This window comes from Etheostoma spectabile, chromosome 23 (assembly GCF_008692095.1).
Source record: "Etheostoma spectabile isolate EspeVRDwgs_2016 chromosome 23, UIUC_Espe_1.0, whole genome shotgun sequence".
In the NCBI taxonomy this organism is placed as follows: domain Eukaryota; kingdom Metazoa; phylum Chordata; class Actinopteri; order Perciformes; family Percidae; genus Etheostoma; species Etheostoma spectabile.
Genome location: NC_045755.1, coordinates 20684369 through 20702680, shown reverse-complemented (window position 1 = coordinate 20702680; position 18312 = coordinate 20684369). Strand labels below are relative to the sequence as shown.

Here is an 18312-nt window from a genome sequence, read left to right as displayed (position 1 = left end):
ATAATGTCCCAGATGGCCCCTCATATTTATATGCTGTCCATGTCCGTCCCATGTGTCTGTCAAACACATGTCGCAGGGACAGAAAGCAGCAGTGACTGAGTGTTCTGATCATCCTCGCTGCTGTAAGACAAAGCCATCAGATCCCTGACCCGTCTCTCTGCTGGGCAGTCGGGATGTCTTCAGAAGGCCGCGCTGGCCCGCTAGTGGACGACCCATCCAGAGTTAGGATGTAGAGATACAATCCAACATTAAAAACACCTTCAGATCTATAAACCCTGCTTCAAAGCTTTCTTTATTCACTCTGGGACATTTTTCCTTGTGAATAGAATAAACCAATTCCCATTCCTTATTTCTCCAAATTAAAGTGTTGCTCCACCACTGTTCTGTGTCTCCATCTAGTGGAGGTCGGAGCAATCCCAGAGCTGACAAACGCACAAATACACCCAGACTTATTTTAGAGTTTTATTAGGAAATTGTAATGATTTCCATCTCCATTCATGATTTGTAGAAAGTGTAACAACTTTGGATAGCAAAAAGGTGTAAAAAAAAGAAAAGAAAAAAAAAGAAAAGATAAATAATGATCTGTAAGATACACACTACACTTTCAAATGCTATATGGTGATAATTCAATATAGGAAGTATTTTGCAGAAGAGAGACAAATATATATATGCTGATTTGTTAATACAGGATATAGACATGATGTAATCATTAAAAAGCAAGAGTCATCTTCTAAAACTTCTGTTAAGCAGGTTACCTGGCCTGGATGCAGATAGTGCAGCTGATTGACTGAACTCATTCATCATTATCATAATTCCAGTAGGAGTAACTACTGCAGATCCGGCAAACAAACCATCCAATCAGACATTCCAACTATTGTAAATGTGAACACGAACTCCATTCCTAGTCATAACTATGAAACATTCCAATAACCACTATTAAACTGTGTATGAAATCATACAACCGATTTAGAACTCAACTGGTTACTGTAAAATGATATTTAGTAGCTAGTGTTGTCAAAAAAAAAAAGATTTCATAATAGCATTTTCTCCCTGAAACTGATTGGTGCCAGGTGATTAGAAATGAAATAAAACAAACGTTAAAAAAAAAGTAAATTTCTATAATAAACTAAAACTTAACAGCATAACAGAAACAACATTTCATGATAATCAGCTGAGTTTGAACCATTGTTTATTTGAAATTGTTTCTATTTTATTCTAGTCCTGTGACGCTTTATCTCATCATTTTTAATCCATTTATTTAATATTGGCCATTTTGTAGTTTCATAATTGATGAGCACTTTGATGTTGCAAATAATTAGCATTTCCTCCTGAGCGTGGTGAATTCCTGAATCATGACCTCAGGATTACATGACATAAAGTGAAGGCGTGTGTGTGTGTGTGTGTGTGTGTGTGTGTGTCCCATCAGAAACAAGCTGATTGGACACAATGCTCCTGTCATGTGACAGGATAGGAGGCTCCCCGTTATTCTGCCGTCCTCTGATTTAAGCTCAATATTTCCCAAGGATGTACATCCAGATGTGTGTGTGGCCTGTAAACGCAGTGTCACATGACCGCCGACTGAGAAGACTGGGGGATTGGTGCATTCAGCAGCAATATGGTGCTCACAGTTTAACTTTCGTCAGATATTTGGTCTTTAAATATTGTTAGTTTATATTAAATTATCTTAAAAGCAGCAGATCCAGATTGTTAGTTTATATTGCACAGGATGAGCAGAGGCTGCAGCTGCTGTAATCATCCAATGTCCTGACTCACACGGTAAAACAAACTGTTGCAGTTGCATGTGTGGCACGGGTGTGAAGTAGAAACATCTCAGACTGCCCCCCATCAGAGGATCACACAGCTGGAGGTGGATGCCTCTGCACTGCTGGACAAACAAACACAAGCTCTTAAATCATCAGAATCAAAACAGATTACTGGAAGGCTCCATCTCCACCGCTACGTTTTTGGTTTTTAAGCGTTTGAGTTTTGAGTGTTTTTATCTCCAGTAGAAGAACTAGTCTCTGTTGAACTAACCAAACCTCATATCTCATCAACATTCTGGTATACTGGACATAGACAGGAGGCATCGTGGAGACTCCACCCACTGCTGGTAGTTACCATGGTAACGTTAGTAGTTATAGTCTCAGAGAATGAGATGTTGTGACCAATAAGACCCAATCAGAGAAACACCAGAGCAGGGGGAATGAGAGGGGGAAACACCAGAGCAGGGGGAATGAGAGGGAGAAACACCAGAGCAAGGGGAATGAGAGGGGGAATGTAGCAGAAGATATTCCTTTTTAAGCAATGTGAATAAGATTTTGAAATAGGTCTGCTGCGGTCAGAATGTCTCATTTAAAGTGCATGTTATGCTCATTTTCAGGTTCATAATTGTACTTAGAGGTAATATCAGAATAGGCTTACATGGTTTCATTTTAAATACCACAATATTTTTGTAGTTGCTGCAGCTCCTCTTTTCACCCTGTATGTTGAGCTCTCTTTTTTAGCTACAGAGTGAGACATCACATTTCGGTTCCATCTTTGTTGGGAGTTGCACATGCTCAGTACCTAGGTAAGGACTACTAGCCAGTCAGAAGCAGAGTATGAGGGCGTGACCTGACAGTACCTAGGTAAGGACTACTAGCCAGTCAGAAGCAGAGTATGAGGGCGTGCCCTGACAGTACCTAGGTAAGGACTACTAGCCAGTCAGAAGCAGAGTATGAGGGCGTGCCCTGACAGTACCTAGGTTAGGACTACTAGCCAGTCAGAAGCAGAGTATGGGGGCGTGCCCTGACAGTACCTAGGTTAGGACTACTAGCCAGTCAGAAACAGAGTATGAGGGCGTGCCCTGACAGTACCTAGGTTAGGACTACTAGCCAGTCAGAAGCAGAGTATAAGGGCGTGCCCTGACAGTAGCTAGGTAAGGACTACTAGTCAGTCAGAAGCAGAGTAGGAAGGTGTGACCTGAGACATAAACAATAAAAAACTTGTTTTGCTTTTCCTCCATTGTACCAAATTGTGACTTCTGTGTACTGTTCCACCCCTACAGAGGACATCACGTCACTATGGGAACACCCACCTTGATGGCTTACCAAAGCTGCCCTCCACTGTCTTAAGAGTTGGCTCAGCTTTAACCACACTTGAGCCAAAATGTCAGATAGTACAACCCAAAGAGAGACAAGCCTGGTTGTTTCTAGAGAATCCCATCAAAAACCCAGAGGAGGATATTGGGACTTACGTTACACTAACCACTGAGCACCCATGCAACTGAAGCCTGTGGTCAAGCTAACCATATCTCCCATCTCCATGGCCAAACCAGCTCATTTGATATAAATACTTTTCAGGAGAGGCGTTATTAACGTTAGTGTCTGCTCTGCTGCCTGACACCTCCCCCTGCTCTGCCGTTGCTGGATTCTACACAAACTATGTTGCTAACATTATGTAGCTCAACATGAGCTAAAGTAGCTTACAGCTCCAGCAGGGCGTAACAGATTATAGCAACCTATAGTAACTATAATAACAACAGCTCACTTTAGAAAGACCACCACAAGAAAAAGTGTACGTAATAGATAATAGATATTTGTTTGTGACCACCGTTGTTAGCTAGCGTAGGTAGCACGCTAACAAGCCATCCTTTTCCCAGAATTGTTTCCAATGGCAGACAGAACCACACAATTATGATGTCACAAAACAATCTTCTGCCTCCAAGTACTACAGATTCAGATTTAAGGTGGGCACAGATCTTTTTTCCTTCAGCAGATCAGTGTCAAACTGTGCACAGCCATCCTCCTGACTGTACGGCTGCGCAAGAAATACAATATTCAAACGTGATAACCATTTTGGCTCCTAACGATTAGAAAAACAGAGTAATTGAGAACAATTATGTTGCACTTTAAGCAGGGTTTCCGCTTTATACACTCAGTCAGTTGTCTGTTCCATAAACTCAAGCAAACAGCCATCCGCTCTCTCTCCCCTTTGAGTTGGAACAACTGGAAAAGTGACAGCACATCATCACTGGCAAAGTCCTAGCAGCCAACTAAACAACAGAGTGAGTACAGCAGTTTCTCCTTAGGCAGAGTGACAAACAGCCACAAAAGCCTCAACGGCTGATTTCCTATGAAAATGAAGTGAAATATGACAGCAACAGTAGGTTTTTTTCCTCCCCAGGTTTGTGGGGATGCATACTGCTCAAAACCAACATGAAAAAAATGTCCCCTCAGCGATGTGTTTTGTAGCTAAACTGTCAAACTGTAAAAGGAGCACTGATGTTACATCACCTGTTGCAGGTAATGTTTTCCGATTTAGCACAATGTTTAGTAATGACATATGAATGAAAATGTGATCTGAGATTGTAAAAGGTGTTCTGTATGTTACAGTATGTGTGATATCTGACAAGGCTCGCTGTAGAAAACACATTTTATTCTGATCCAAAGAGAAAGGACACTGGATTTATCCTGGAATGTAATTGTAAGGCATATGATGCATATGATCCCCCCCAATTGGAACCAATAAAACTACTAAAATGATCCCACCTCTGCTCTGGAGCATCACACTGCTTTATCCTCTTGGGGGCGCTGCCCCCCCACCCAGCTGGAGGCTCCTGAGCATGCTCACTGGTCTCACCGCTCACCTGAAGAGAAGGGCAGAGGCACTTTCACTCCAATGGCACGTTAGATGGAAATGGGCTTCTTACAGCCTGAAATATTTCTCTGCAGCAGGTTCAATCACAAGCACAAACACAACTGTCATTCCCTTTCATTCAACTGTTACTAAATCCTGATTAGTGCACGGAAACACTGGACATCACCTTTTTTTTTTCTTCTTCTTCTTAACAGTGAAAAGAGCTCAGACTGAACACATATTGAACTTGAGTAAAAGAACCAAACTCAAATCTTTAGAGTGAGAAGGAATTGAACAGAACAGGTGTCAGTGGGCTGTTTAGTCCAGACATATATTACTTGGTTCCAAATGAATTGTTGGGGCCAATAAATCTCATCATCGCGTTATTATAGTGAAGATTATTTTTTGGGGCATTTTTAGGCCTTTATTTCTGACAGGACAGCTTAGACTTGAAAGGATGGAGAGAGGGGGGCAATGACACAACAGACCACAGACAAACAAAAAACCACAGGAGATAAGGATATTTCCCAGAATAAAATAGGTTTTTATAGGCGTTTTTAGCAGGTGTTTTAGAAGCAAATGGGATAAAAGATGTCATTCATATAAATCCATGCATCACCTAATTTAATCATCACATACAGGCCTGGCCTCCAGGAAAGAACAGCTGGTTTGATCTATCTAATCTTGTCTTGTTTATACTACACCATGATTTATTGCTTGTCATTTTTGAATAAAAAAATAATCGCATATTAAATTGCAATATTGGTGGGAAAAAAACACCAGATTGTTTTCCAAAATGGTTACGCCCTACGCTGTAGTGAAGTTATTATGTGTCCGTGGTTTACAGAGACCGTGGTGGAAACACAACGTTACACTCGCCAGATTTCGTAATTTTTTATTATACTTTATGAATGAATGAATGAAAACGGCTCATTTGTTGGGTCCAAAACTCCTGTCCCAGCAACCCGTTCCTACCGTAATATTTCACAAGACTCCAACAAATGAATGGGAAAAAGAGGCAAACTGATCAGAACTGTTTACTGCAGAGGTGCAGCCCCGCCTGCAACACATATCACCAGTTAACTCAAAAACCAGTTAAACCGTTACACCGGTCACATGGTCTCTAAACAGTCCGCTCAGTCAAGTCCTGCAGATCAACAGATGTTAGAGTCCGCCGGCTGCTAGCTCTGTTTGTGACGTACACTGAGCAGATTAATGCGCTCACAGATCCAGTCTTAGCAGATTTTACTGGTATTTGGCAAGCTAATAAGCCATTGACCTGTTAGCTTGAGCTTTTTCTGAAGGCGCCGAGCGGCCAGCCAGGCTCCGACACACAGCGACACATTCCACACATCCTCCGCTCAGTGTGCTAACTTTTAATTAGACTACATTAGTAACAGTTCATTTATCCACACAAACTCAACAAACTGAAAGGACGTATTTTGCGGGCAAGTATTGAATTTATCACAGGATTTGCAGTTTTATCACCGCGTGCGTACCAACAGCAATATCTCCCAGAAAAAACTACAACCAACAGTCTGAGAGCAGCGTCCTGCTGGTTTTGTTACAGAGACTCTAGAGCTCCGCTTTTTATGCTACGACTCAATACTTTTGCTTTCTGTGGCCTGCGTAAAATGAACGAGGGTAAAACCTTTTGTAGACCCGAATTAATGAAATTTAAGACCTTGGGGTGAAAAACTGGCCGTTTTTAAGACATTTTAAGGCCTTAAATAACTAAAAGTTCAGTTTTAGACATTTTAAGCTCTAAAGGCTATGTCCCTATACGCCAACCAAACCAGCGCAGTGGTATGACTGTCATCATGGAACCATAGCAGACCTTAAAGGTCCATACGTAGTCTTTTTGAGTCTTTTATATAGGCCTTAGTGGTCCCCTAATACTGTCTCTGAAGTCTCTTTTATATAGCCTTAGTGGTCCCCTAATACTGTCTCTGAAGTCTCTTTTATATAGGCCTTAGTGGTCCCCTAATACTGTTCTGAAGTCTCTTTTATATAGACCTTAGTGGTCCCCTAATACTGTCTCTGAAGTCTCTTTTATATAGACCTTAGTGGTCCCCTAATACTGTCTCTGAAGTCTCTTTTATATAGGCCTTAGTGGTCCCCTGATACTGTATCTGAAGTCTCTTTTATATAGACCTTAGTGGTAGGGCTGCACAATTAATCGAATTTTAATCGCGATCACGATTTGGATTCCCACGATCAAATTTGCGTGATGCGAGCGATTATTTTTTAAAGCGTCATTTCATAGAACGCTCCGGGTTTTTTGCAAAGCCAATCTCCCGCTCCGTAAAGCCGTCTGCTCATGAGCCAGTCAGAGTAGTTCACTGCAACCCGGTGCAGCTTATTTTCTAGATGTAGACAGTCCCAGAGGACAGAGTAGCGTGAGGAAAACTCAACAGATAGCAGTCGGTTATACGTCAGTCTCAAGGTTTACCAGTTTACCAGTAAACGCAACATTAGTCCCGTGACCCCGTCTGTTGTTTTTCCGACAACAGTGCGACCAGTGCTAGTCGGTGCTAGTTAGCGTCGTTAGCTGTTAGCTCCCGGACGCACGGTGCTAATGTCCTCGCATCCGCTGCAATGCTGTTTATATGGATATGGTTAAATTTGCGTTACATGACCCCTTTCTTATGTAATGCCGTGCCTGTGTGGGTCTTCTACGCTCTCTCGTCCTACTCTTTCCTCTACTGTCCGCGCCCCGCCGCACAGCGGCCGCCGGTTCAAACTTCTGACATTTGTCTACAAATTTATTTTTTATTAACACAGCTGTATATTGTTAAATATGAGGGTTACACCTGATTTGTACCAGTGTTTCCATGGTAACTCTGCTATCGCGGCCGCCACGGCGAAGAACACAGAAGAAGTTATTGAATGCAACTAACTTCAGTTGGTAGAGTAACAGCGTGAGACGGAGCTGCTGGACCTGGACCTGGGCCAGAGATGTGACCCATGGCCAGAAATCATAGTTCATAAAAATGCAGCGCAGTGAAGATACAGACGTTTCATACACACGCCGTGTTTATCCGCCATTCGACCCGTGCGGGACCCGTTCATAATGATCAGCCGTCTCTCTGTGAGTAGCGTCCATCACACTCCTCCCAGTTATAAACAGCCTATATGACAATACATTTGTTTTGGTTAAAATCACAAACTAATGTGAGATAATTGCGATCAAAACTTTGATCAAAAAATGCGTTTATACATTTTGGCCTAACGTCAGCCCTACTTAGTGGTCCCCTATACTGTATCTGAAGTCTCTTTTATATAGACCTTAGTGGTCCCCTAATACTGTCTCTGAAGTCTCTTTTATATAGGCCTTAGGGTCCCCTATACTGTATCTGAAGTCTCTTTATATAGCCTTAGTGGTCCCCTATACTGTCTCTGAAGTCTCTTTTATATAGGCCTTAGTGGTCCCTGATACTGTCTCTGAAGTCTCTTTTATATAGGCCTTAGTGGTCCCCTAATACTGTCTCTGAAGTCTCTTTTATATAGGCCTTAGTGGTCCCCTGATACTGTATCTGAAGTCTCTTTTATATAGACCTTAGTGGTCCCCTAATACTGTCTCTGAAGTCTCTTTTATATAGGCCTTAGTGGTCCCCTAATACTGTCTCTGAAGTCTCTTTTATATAGCCTTAGTGGTCCCCTGATACTGTATCTGAAGTCCTTTTATATAGACCTTAGTGGTCCCCTAATACTGTCTCTGAAGTCTCTGTTATATAGACCTTAGTGGTCCCTAATACTGTCTCTGAAGTCTCTTTATATAGGCCTTAGTGGTCCCCTAATACTGTATCTGAAGTCTCTTTTATATAGGCCTTAGTGGTCCCCTAATACTGTATCTGAAGTCTCTTTTATATAGACCTTAGTGGTCCCCTAATACTGTATTGAAGTCTCTTTTATAAAGACCTTAGTGGTCCCCTAATATTGTATCTGAAGTCTCTTTTATATAGCCCTTTAGTGATCCCTAATACTGTATCTGAAGACTTTTCCCCAAAATGGTGCAGAATTCAGCCACTAAAGCCCGTCACACAATGAGCTTTCCTTAGTTTTGCCATTTCTGAGAATGTAGCTTTTGAGGAGGAGGGGGGGGGGGGGGGGGCAAGGTGGAGGCGGGGGTGTGGCCTTGACCAACTGCCACTTTGCTCGTTTGAAAGCCGATTATGTCTCTCTCTCTCATAGGTGGGCTAATTTCTCTGCAAAGCAGAGAAAGGGGAGGTAACCTTGCTTCTTATGACCTCATTAGGAGCAAGATTCCCGATCGGCCCCTTTGAGGTTTCATTTTTTCAAAGGCAGAGCAGGATTTCCAGGGCTTGGTCTACACCTATCACCATTTCTAGCCACTGGGGGACCATGGGCAGATTGGGGGAACTGATATTAATGTTAAAAAAGCTCATAAAGTGAATTTTCCTCTCATGGGACCTTTAACCCCTAGTTGCTCCGGAGGCGTGCAACCTCTGACATGTAGCAACGGTAAGTCACTTTGAATAAAAGCATCAGCTAAATGACATGTGATGTAATGTAATAAAAGCATGGACAAGTTTTTCCAAATCCTGCTGAGACACAAGTCCTTTAACCCTTAATGTATTCTGAAGGGGATAGTAGGCTGACTTTGTAATGGTCTCAAAGTGGCTGTTGAAATTCAGGTCTGAGTCCATGACCAAACCAAGATCACTCGTACATTATAGTATCATGACCATGGGTTCAATCACTTCCACCTGTGCTTTAGCCACAGTTCTAAGTGAACTCTGTGTGTGGAACTCACCATGTTTCTCTTTCTGCGGCTGGCAGTGTCGGCAGCGGCCGCAGCTGGTCTGAGCGGTCTGCGGGACAACTCATCTCTTTGATGCACTACTGTCTGCTTGGACTGCAGCTTCCTGTAAAGACAACACACACTCATCGGTTACATTTGGTTGCATTCACTTTGATAGACCTATATACATTTGAATGTTATGCAGATTTGAACACACAACAACATAAAACACCAATTGTTTTAAAGTAGTGTGTGTGGGGTTCCATATTGGCTGATTTGGACCTATTCTCCAGGCTTACCCAAAGTGTATATACACATAGTTTGACACTGTGATATTTGTTAACAATAATATCACCATGTTATGGGACCATTTTCCAATATAAGTTCCAGTACAGTATATTGCAATATAGCAAATGTACCTTTAATGACCTTTAAAATAAACTGATATTTAGTGACATGAAACGTCCAGGTTGAGAACCTTTTCTACAAACAATAACTTAAACCATCAGAATACTTTATAACCTCTTCTGGCTTTAACATGGAACAAAATTTAATTTCCACTGAGAGTAAAAAGGATAATATGGAAATGATCTCCAGCCATACACACTACATATATTAGAACAGGATCTTATGAGGCCAGACTGAGAGATCCGCAGATGAAAAGGAAAGGAAGAAGAGTTAAACTGTCCTTAGCCTTCACTGCATCCCCGGTGGTCAGCCGTTCACTTCCTGTCACCAAGCATTGATCTACCCACTAATTAAGTCCTTGGCTAGGACTTGAGAGAGAGAGAGAGAGGAGAGAGAGAGAGGAGAGAGAGAGAGAGGAAGGAGGGGAGAGAGAGAGAGAGAGAGAGAGAGAGAGAGAGAGGAGAGAGAGAGGAGAGAGAGAGAGAGAGAGGTGTTTTGTGTGTGTGGGTGTGGTGTGTGTGTGTGTGTGTGTGTGGTTGTGTGGTGTTTTAGTGAGAGAGTGTGTGTCTGTATCAATATGATTTTTTAACAAAAGGAAAGTTTAAGTCAAGTACAAACTTTGTTAAAGTTACGTCTGCAGGCACTTAAGAGGATGTGTTGTGTGTGTGGTGGGGTGTGTGTGTGTGTGTGTGAGAAGCGGGAATTTTGCCTGGAAAACAATGGCTATCAATCTGTTAAAATACATTTTTTTATAATCATTGAGAACAACATTGGACGATTCAGAGATGTCAGTGCAGGCAGTGTGTAGTCTTTGTTAAATCAATAATTTAGCCCACACACACACACACACACACACACACACACACACACACACACACACACACACACACACACACACACACACACACCCCACACACACACACACACACACACACACACACCACACACACACACACACACCTCCCAGTGGTGTGACTGCTGCTGACCCTTGGTCCTCTTAGCCTGTCCTCTCCCCAGTCCTCCACCACAGATAATTACACTCCCTGGAGTTTAGCCCCCCTGCCCATCTGCTGGCTACTCCAGCTCTTTGACAGCTTCCTCTCTCACCACTCTGACAAAGTAATAAACTAATTAGCCTGGCCGGGCACGCCGGAGTCAAGCCCTTTAGCACAGCGGGGCTGACCCAGACCCTCCTCCGGGGACCAAGAGCCGGGCCACTTCCTGAGCTCTGGCTGATCAATGAGAGACAGACAGCTGGAAGCACAGAATCAGCCGCAGTCAAACTTTGTCTTTCCCTACTGAGAGGTAATAAAAATAATAATAATAATAATAATAATAATAATAATGTATACTTTATTAATCCCGCAAGGGGAAATTACAATCTTTTCATTCTGTGGTTATTACACACATTACACACAGACCTGAATTACACACACACATGCTCAGTACCTATACATGCACTAAATGGAGAGATGTCAGAGAGGGGGGGGCTGCCCATGGAAAGGCACCCTGAGCAGTTGGGGGTTCGGTGCCTTGCTCAAGAGCACCTTGGCAGTGCCCAGGAGGTGAAGTAGGACAACCAACCACTGTCCACACACTGCACGCTCAGCCCACAGCTCTTCTTTTAATTAATACCACGTACAAGTAAAGACACTGTGTGTGTGTGTGTGTGTGTGTGTGTGTGTGTGTGTGTGTGTTGTGTGTTTGTCTGTATATACAGTATGTATGTGTGTGCGTTTATATATGTGTTTGTGTGTTTGTATGTGTGTATGTGTGTGTGTGTGTGTGTGTGCACGCGTGCGATTGCGTACCCGACAGCAGAGCTCAGGCTCTGGTACCAGTCATTGAGCTCCTCCTGGTTGCAGGACATCAGCAGGAGTTTGGCCTTGGGGAAGGTTAGCTGGAGGGAGAAGATAGGAGTTAGAATGTGTGTTGGCAGTACAGGTGAGTATGAGCCGTTATCAGAATCAGAAATACTTTGAACTATACTATGAAGTCTATAATGTCTGTTATAGCCCTGTCACACTGACATTAGCAGTTAAAACACGGGCTTCCTGCATTCTGGTGAGTTATTTTTAAATCACCACTGAATAAAAATGAAATGTCCCTCTTATCAGTGTAATAAGCCTGTGACCTGTTTCAAAAAAAAAATCTATAAAAACAGGAATAGAAAGGAAGGAATTGGAATCAGAGTTGGTAAAATCAAAACAATGCCCCACCCTATGTGTAAGTGTACGCTAACAAGACCGAGAGAAAAGTGATTCAGGGCACCCTCGAGATATAGTGGGACTTTATTGGCCAGGTATGACAAATACTGTTATTTTGAGGATTAATCCAAATTGTGGCAATGTCACTCAGTCTTTGATGGATGAATTAAAGCTTTGCCGGGACAAAGGATAGTTTTCCTGGTAGATTTTGTCATTCTTCAGGACCAGAACTGTGATGTGAAAGATGCACTGCAGGCATGGGAACATAACAAACTGTAAATCTATCGGCTTTATTTTAGTAGGTTGGCCATCTGTTAGTCTCTCTACAGCGGGCCTGAAATCTGCAGGAACACTGTAAAAACAGTAGAGGGCAGAACAAAGCAAGCTAAAAGCTCTCCTTCCAGCCAGCTCGCCCTAAAGCTAAACCTCCTGCTGCTCTTCACAGGCCTTTAGTGCCGTTAAAACACTCAAATGTGAAGCTAGAGAAAACAGAGACTGCAGGTAAAGTAACAGGATGTGTCACATGAACAGGGAACACAACACTGTGTCCTACATGCAGCAGTGACAGGCTCCTCTTCCTCTGAGTCAACAGTAATTATCAACTCTCCATACCAGCCATAATTGTACTGGTCAAACAAAGCAAAAGGAGTTGGCACCTACACAAAAGGGGCTTTTAGAGCAGTGTAATTACACTGGAAATGCTATTCCAGGGGATCAGAATTAGGCCTCCACCATATTAAATGACCTTTCCCATTTACCTGCGGCTGGAGCCACTGCGCAGGAAGCTAGCTTGCTGAGAAGTGACATATTGATTATTTCAATGTGTATTTGGACAGAACCTTACACTGGTACAGAGGAGTGTAAAGCTCATCACACATAATGGTGTTTTTACATAAGGGGAGGGGAGTGTCTCATTATACATTAAATAGATTAAGATTTCAAATGTACCATCATCAAAAGTATGATCTAATTACTGAGTTCAGCGAGTGGGGCCGAACGGAGTGCCGCATGGTATTAGGCACTTGCCGCATGGGGGATGGCGGTTGATTTATGCACAAATAGATTCCACTTCTATTGCAATGCGGTAATTAGGGATTTGTCAGGAAATCTGACCCTCTTAGGTAGAAATTACTTTGTGTAATAAGAACGGCGGCGCACAGAGCCTCATCGCTGCACATAATTTAGCTTGATTATTTATACATCAAAGAGAATGTGTCAGGGATGTGGGAAAATATTCAAGTAGCAGGGGAATTAGCCAGGAAGTGCAAAGCGAGAATACATGCAAGAGAGAGAGCAGATGATGGAAAAAAATAAAGCAGTTTACAAACTGAAGAAAAGAACGATGCGGAGAAGAATAGACGCAAGCATATGAAACCACAAATAAAAGCCAGCTCTCTACAAACGTGACCAAGAAAAAAAAACACACCGGAAATTTTAATAAAAGCTATTTCTGCCCCCCCCCAAACTTTGCATATAGATTGCCATGGCATTTACAGCTGTCAAATTTAATTTGGCTTTAATTCTTCATGGCCCTGGATGAGGATAGGGCCTGAGTGCTGACAGCCTTTCCGGGAGCCATAGTAGGTGGCCCGGAGGATCAGTATGGTGTCCTTATGAGAAATTACGTGTAATGCTATTGAGTATGCATTTGGGCCTCGTTGGGATAAGAGGCTAATGAAATGCCATTTCTGCCATTAGATAACGCGCTGCGCGCTGGCGAAGCAGCGACAGGCTTGAGGAGATGTATTACTGAGGCCGGAAGAGATGCATCTGCACCTAATCGATCCACACACTCAAGATTCGTTACACACACAGACACTACTCACACCACACACAACACACCACACACACAACACACACACACACACACACACACACACACCACAACACACACACACACACACACAACACGGTGCCTGAATTCCCCCTCTGATCTGTGTTTGTACTACACTCCTACAACATATATACAGTCAGTGTTTTACACTGATTGTTAATAAGAATCTCTTTAATAATAATACATTTTATTTATGGGCGCCTTTCATAGCACTCAAGGACACCTTAGAGTTAAAAAAAAGAAAGAAAAATACAGTGGAAAATGCAATTATAATAAAAAATAAAAATAATTGATACAGAAGATGAAAAGAGAGCACCACATGGATGAAGTTGACGGAGAGTGAAATCTAAGGATTTCACCTTAGGTTGTTAGAGCTTGGCATGGACATAAATGCTTAAAAAAATAAATAGACCAAAGGTTAATAGTCATAAAGTGCAGCCTATTTGAAGTGACTCTTAGTTACTCTGACCAACAGCTAAAAGGTTAAGAAACGTCAAACATGTTTTGGTCCTAGGTTCTTCAGTGTGGTACGTTTGAGTTACTTAATTCATGAATAATCACTTTGTGTTGTTAATAGATCCCTGACTGCCTGAGCCCGACTGTATGCTGCTATGTGAACCCAACTTTAACATTTGGGAGCAGACGCGGAGTCGTCATGCATCACATTAGCAGCACAACATAGCTCTATCTGCTAAAATGAATATTGATGGCGTGCAGCACTGGCACTAAAGACTCGCAGCAGAAAGGCTTTGGGTACTCACTCAATGACGCGCGACTCCTTCCTTTGAATGTTTCATGACAGCACCTACATCATTTAGACGCTATTTGTCAGCAAGCAGCTGTACGGAGCGCTGAGAGACTGATCAGACGGAGAGCAGAAACACATTCAAAGTGCAGCTTTTGGGCTACTTCAACAAGGGGTTGGAGTGATTAGGGAGAATACAGGTCTTCTCTGACAAGCACAACTAAATGCCATTTCCATTCCGTGAGGCTGGAAACCATTCAGGGAACCTCCGTGTGGCAGATTATACAGCAGCAAGCATCACGGCCAGAAGTGAGACAAATCAAAAAAATTAAAAGGTCAAAAATGTAATATATTTACTGTTATAAATCCAAAAATGACCCCAATGCATTGTCAGATATTAAGGAAACATGTCAAGTAGATCTTTTCTGACAACAATGATAATGCCAGTATTTTCTCCTTTTGTAATTTCGGTTTGTGTTTTGACCTGTGTGTTGCTACCAACTGCCCAGTTTGACAGCCATGCCAGGTTACCAGATCTACCTGTAAAAACGTAAACCCAGCAGCTGTAGCTGCAGCTGTAACGCTAGTACAGCCATGAAAGCAGCAAACAAACAAACAAGATCAACGGAGATATATTCTACCAGACCTAAAAAAAACTGCATGTTTCTAACAGTTGTGTGACCAGAGATGTAACAAACCCGGTTAAATATTGGAGATGTATTTGAAAGATTGAGACAGTTTTGGGCTGAGTCGGCTAATTTCTAAATTGAAAAGGTAAGCATTAGCTTCAGGTTAATTTATCACGGCCACAAGGGACGGGCATTTTATGTAATTTCAACATTTGTGTCCTCAAATTGAATTATATAGCTATAGTACCTGAGTTGTTTACTTACTCGAAAAAACAAGCCAGTAAAGTGATCCCGACTGGTCCTGGCTAACGCTGCCATGCTAACCCTGCTAACTTTACCAGAGAACCAGGCAAGCAGGCCACGACTATTGCCAACAGTGGTGAGTTATTTTAAGCCAAGAGAGAGGGCTGTACATTGGGAAGAGAGGACCATGAGTTATCAGTATGTTAAGTGATTGTTGCCGTAATTCTAAGACAATAAATTGCGTATTTTAGTCGGGTGGAAAAGGACGGCGAGGTTGTTGTGTTTTTAGCGGTTCCTAGTGTAATTCTAAGCTGAGGAAGCGTGTCTGTCAGTTGGGTGCAGAGCTCCGAGTGAGCTTTTATGACTCTCAATATAACCAGCATCTAATGTTACCTACTCAGCTGTGATGTGCAGTACTGCCTGGCTATGTGAGACAAGCGTCTAGCAACTCCCTGAACTTCAAGTCTGAGGCGGAAAGGGTGGGAAGACGACTTCCTCCGGTATTTTGAATTTGTCCTACAGTAACTATTTTAAACACTAGCTGTCACAATTACATATTGCACCTTTAAATAGTGCCTGTGCTAAGGACGCACTCATGTGTATATACAAATCAACAAACAGATGTCTCGCCACCTGCTGCCCAACAAACACGCAGAGCATATTCAACTTTTCACCATTTCTTACACAACAGACTTCAAACTGTGTTGACTGCTGGAAAACACTGTGATATGTACAACAGACAGAGCTCTCACACACACACACACACACACACACACACACACACACACACACACACACACACACACACACACACACACACACACACACACACACACACACACAACACCACACACACACACACACACACACACACACCACACACACACAATTCAAATCTGTAATTGTGATGATTTGTGTGAGTATTCCAGTTCAGGGTTTTTCCCAACATTGTAAAGTTTAGTTGCAGCACCCGAGATGTTTTTGACTGCATCCAAGCTAAATGGTTGTGACTTGAAGACTCTCTAGTTTATTATTGTTGGACTGCTCAAGCAAGTTTTGTCTTTAAGCTTTCTGAGTGTTATTTATTTATTATCTGCTCTTACTTTTCCAATGTTTTAGACACAGATATACTAAAAAAAAGAAAGAAAAGAAAACGACTACAAATCACCAGAGACCCAAAACTACCCCAAAGGAAATACAATTTACCAACGAGAGACAACACAGCTACAAAGAGGTGCAAAATCCCACAGGAGTGAAACAAAATACCTTTTTTTAATTTAAAAAGGTTAAAAAAAATGTCTTGAGAAAGGAAGCCTAAACCCTACACCAAGTACGTGCACCTATGTCTTACACAGACCCAGAAAAATGTATTATTATTATTTTTAATGATCAAGTGGTGTTTGAGACTGGGCGTACTCCGGTGGTAACTCAGTTCACATCCACAGTACATGCAGACAACTTTAGTGTTGAGGAGAGAGCCATGTGGAAGGGCTTTGAACTCAACTTACCATCCAAAAGACTCAATTTCTGCTCAATGAGCTTTATTTCTTCCATTTATTATAGTATATAGCTTTGTATATAGTATTTTAGCAGCCACTACAGACTGCCTGTGCAGTGCTGCTCTGCAGAGGACAGAGGGGGAGAGACAAGCGCTCTTTAGTGTTTAACCCATGATCTGTGGACTTGGCGCATAGGAAGGCATTACAATAGAAATATATTCATAATAAGTTGCTGAGAGGGTCTGAAAAGTCCCTGAATCTAGTGAGAAAGTGAGAAAATTGGCAACACTGTCCCCGACGTTACTGCTGCAGCTTCCTGATCTCCCAAACCACCGAGCCAAATCATAGAAGGTGCTGGGGTTAATCGGACGTTAAAAAATGAGTGCCATTAAAAGGAACTTGTGTTAGCTAGGAGATTGAACTGATAGTTTCTGGTTGGGTTGTGTGTATTATTGGAGAGATAACGACTTATTCCCTTCACTGATGGGGTAAGAGTTCCATTATATCTATTATAGTCTAAAGTATACACTGCATAGGTCTACTGTAATACAATACGTACACGGCACATGTAGTGAAAGTCTATTGGCCCGTCAGACGCCGCCTACCAAGAGCCTGGGTCTGACCGAGGTTTCTGCCTAAAAGGAAGTTTTTCCTCGCCACTGTCGCATTGTTGCTTGCTCTGGAGGAAACTACTAGAACTGTTGGGTCCTTGTAAATTCTAGAGTGTGGTCTAGACCTACTCTATCTGTAAAGTGTCTTGAGATAACTCTTGTTATAAATTGATACTATAAATAAAATTGAATTGAATTATTGGTGACTGGAATAGACAGAGATGCAGGACAAAACAATCTTCATTCTATGTGAAAAAGGATTATAGTTGAGATGACTTTAAAATGAAAATTGAATGCTAGAATTGAATGTTTCCTGCTGTTTCTGTTCAAATAAGTCAGTTAGTAGTTTTTTTTATTTTCTCCCCTTCTTTCCACTGTGACTGAGCTAAGCTCCCTGATCCCTGACCGGAGCAGTACTCACGCTGAGCAGGCCTCCCTGGCTCCGGGTGTGGCCAAACACCTTCTCCACGGTGCAGTCCTGCAGGGGGAAGGCGCACTGGCCCAAAAACCTGTCTCCGCTCCGCAGCGGGCCGCAGCGCTTGGCCTGCAGCAGCATGTCAGAGAAGAGGAAGAACATCTTGGGCTGAACGTCTGCACCTTTAGGAGGAACCACCTTCAGCCAGCCCTCCCTGATGTACCACCGCCCTACGCACACACACACAAACACACACACAGATGTGTCACAGCTGGAGGTCCATAAACAATACTGTACATAACTGGACAGAACAAAATCATGTTTCAGTTTCACTTCTCC

At 42.5% G+C, this 18312-nt stretch overlaps 1 protein-coding gene across 3 annotated transcripts in view; it reads right to left on the bottom strand.

The window, feature by feature from the left end:
* Positions 1-448: 448 nt before the first annotated feature.
* Positions 449-18312, bottom strand: part of arhgef39 (Rho guanine nucleotide exchange factor (GEF) 39) — a 63991-nt gene continuing 46127 nt past the window's right edge. For 2 of the 3 annotated variants that reach the window (XM_032505384.1, XM_032505383.1), the window contains 5 exons: positions 17980-18203; positions 11602-11690; positions 9395-9506; positions 4530-4627; positions 449-1885 (listed from right to left, as the gene is read on the bottom strand). In XM_032505384.1, coding sequence (XP_032361275.1) covers positions 1846-1885; positions 4530-4627; positions 9395-9506; positions 11602-11690; positions 17980-18203 — 563 coding nt within the window. In that variant the 3' untranslated portion in view covers positions 449-1845. The remainder of the gene's footprint in view (positions 1886-4529; positions 4628-9394; positions 9507-11601; positions 11691-17979; positions 18204-18312) is intronic. The other variant, XM_032505385.1, reaches the window with a different exon arrangement.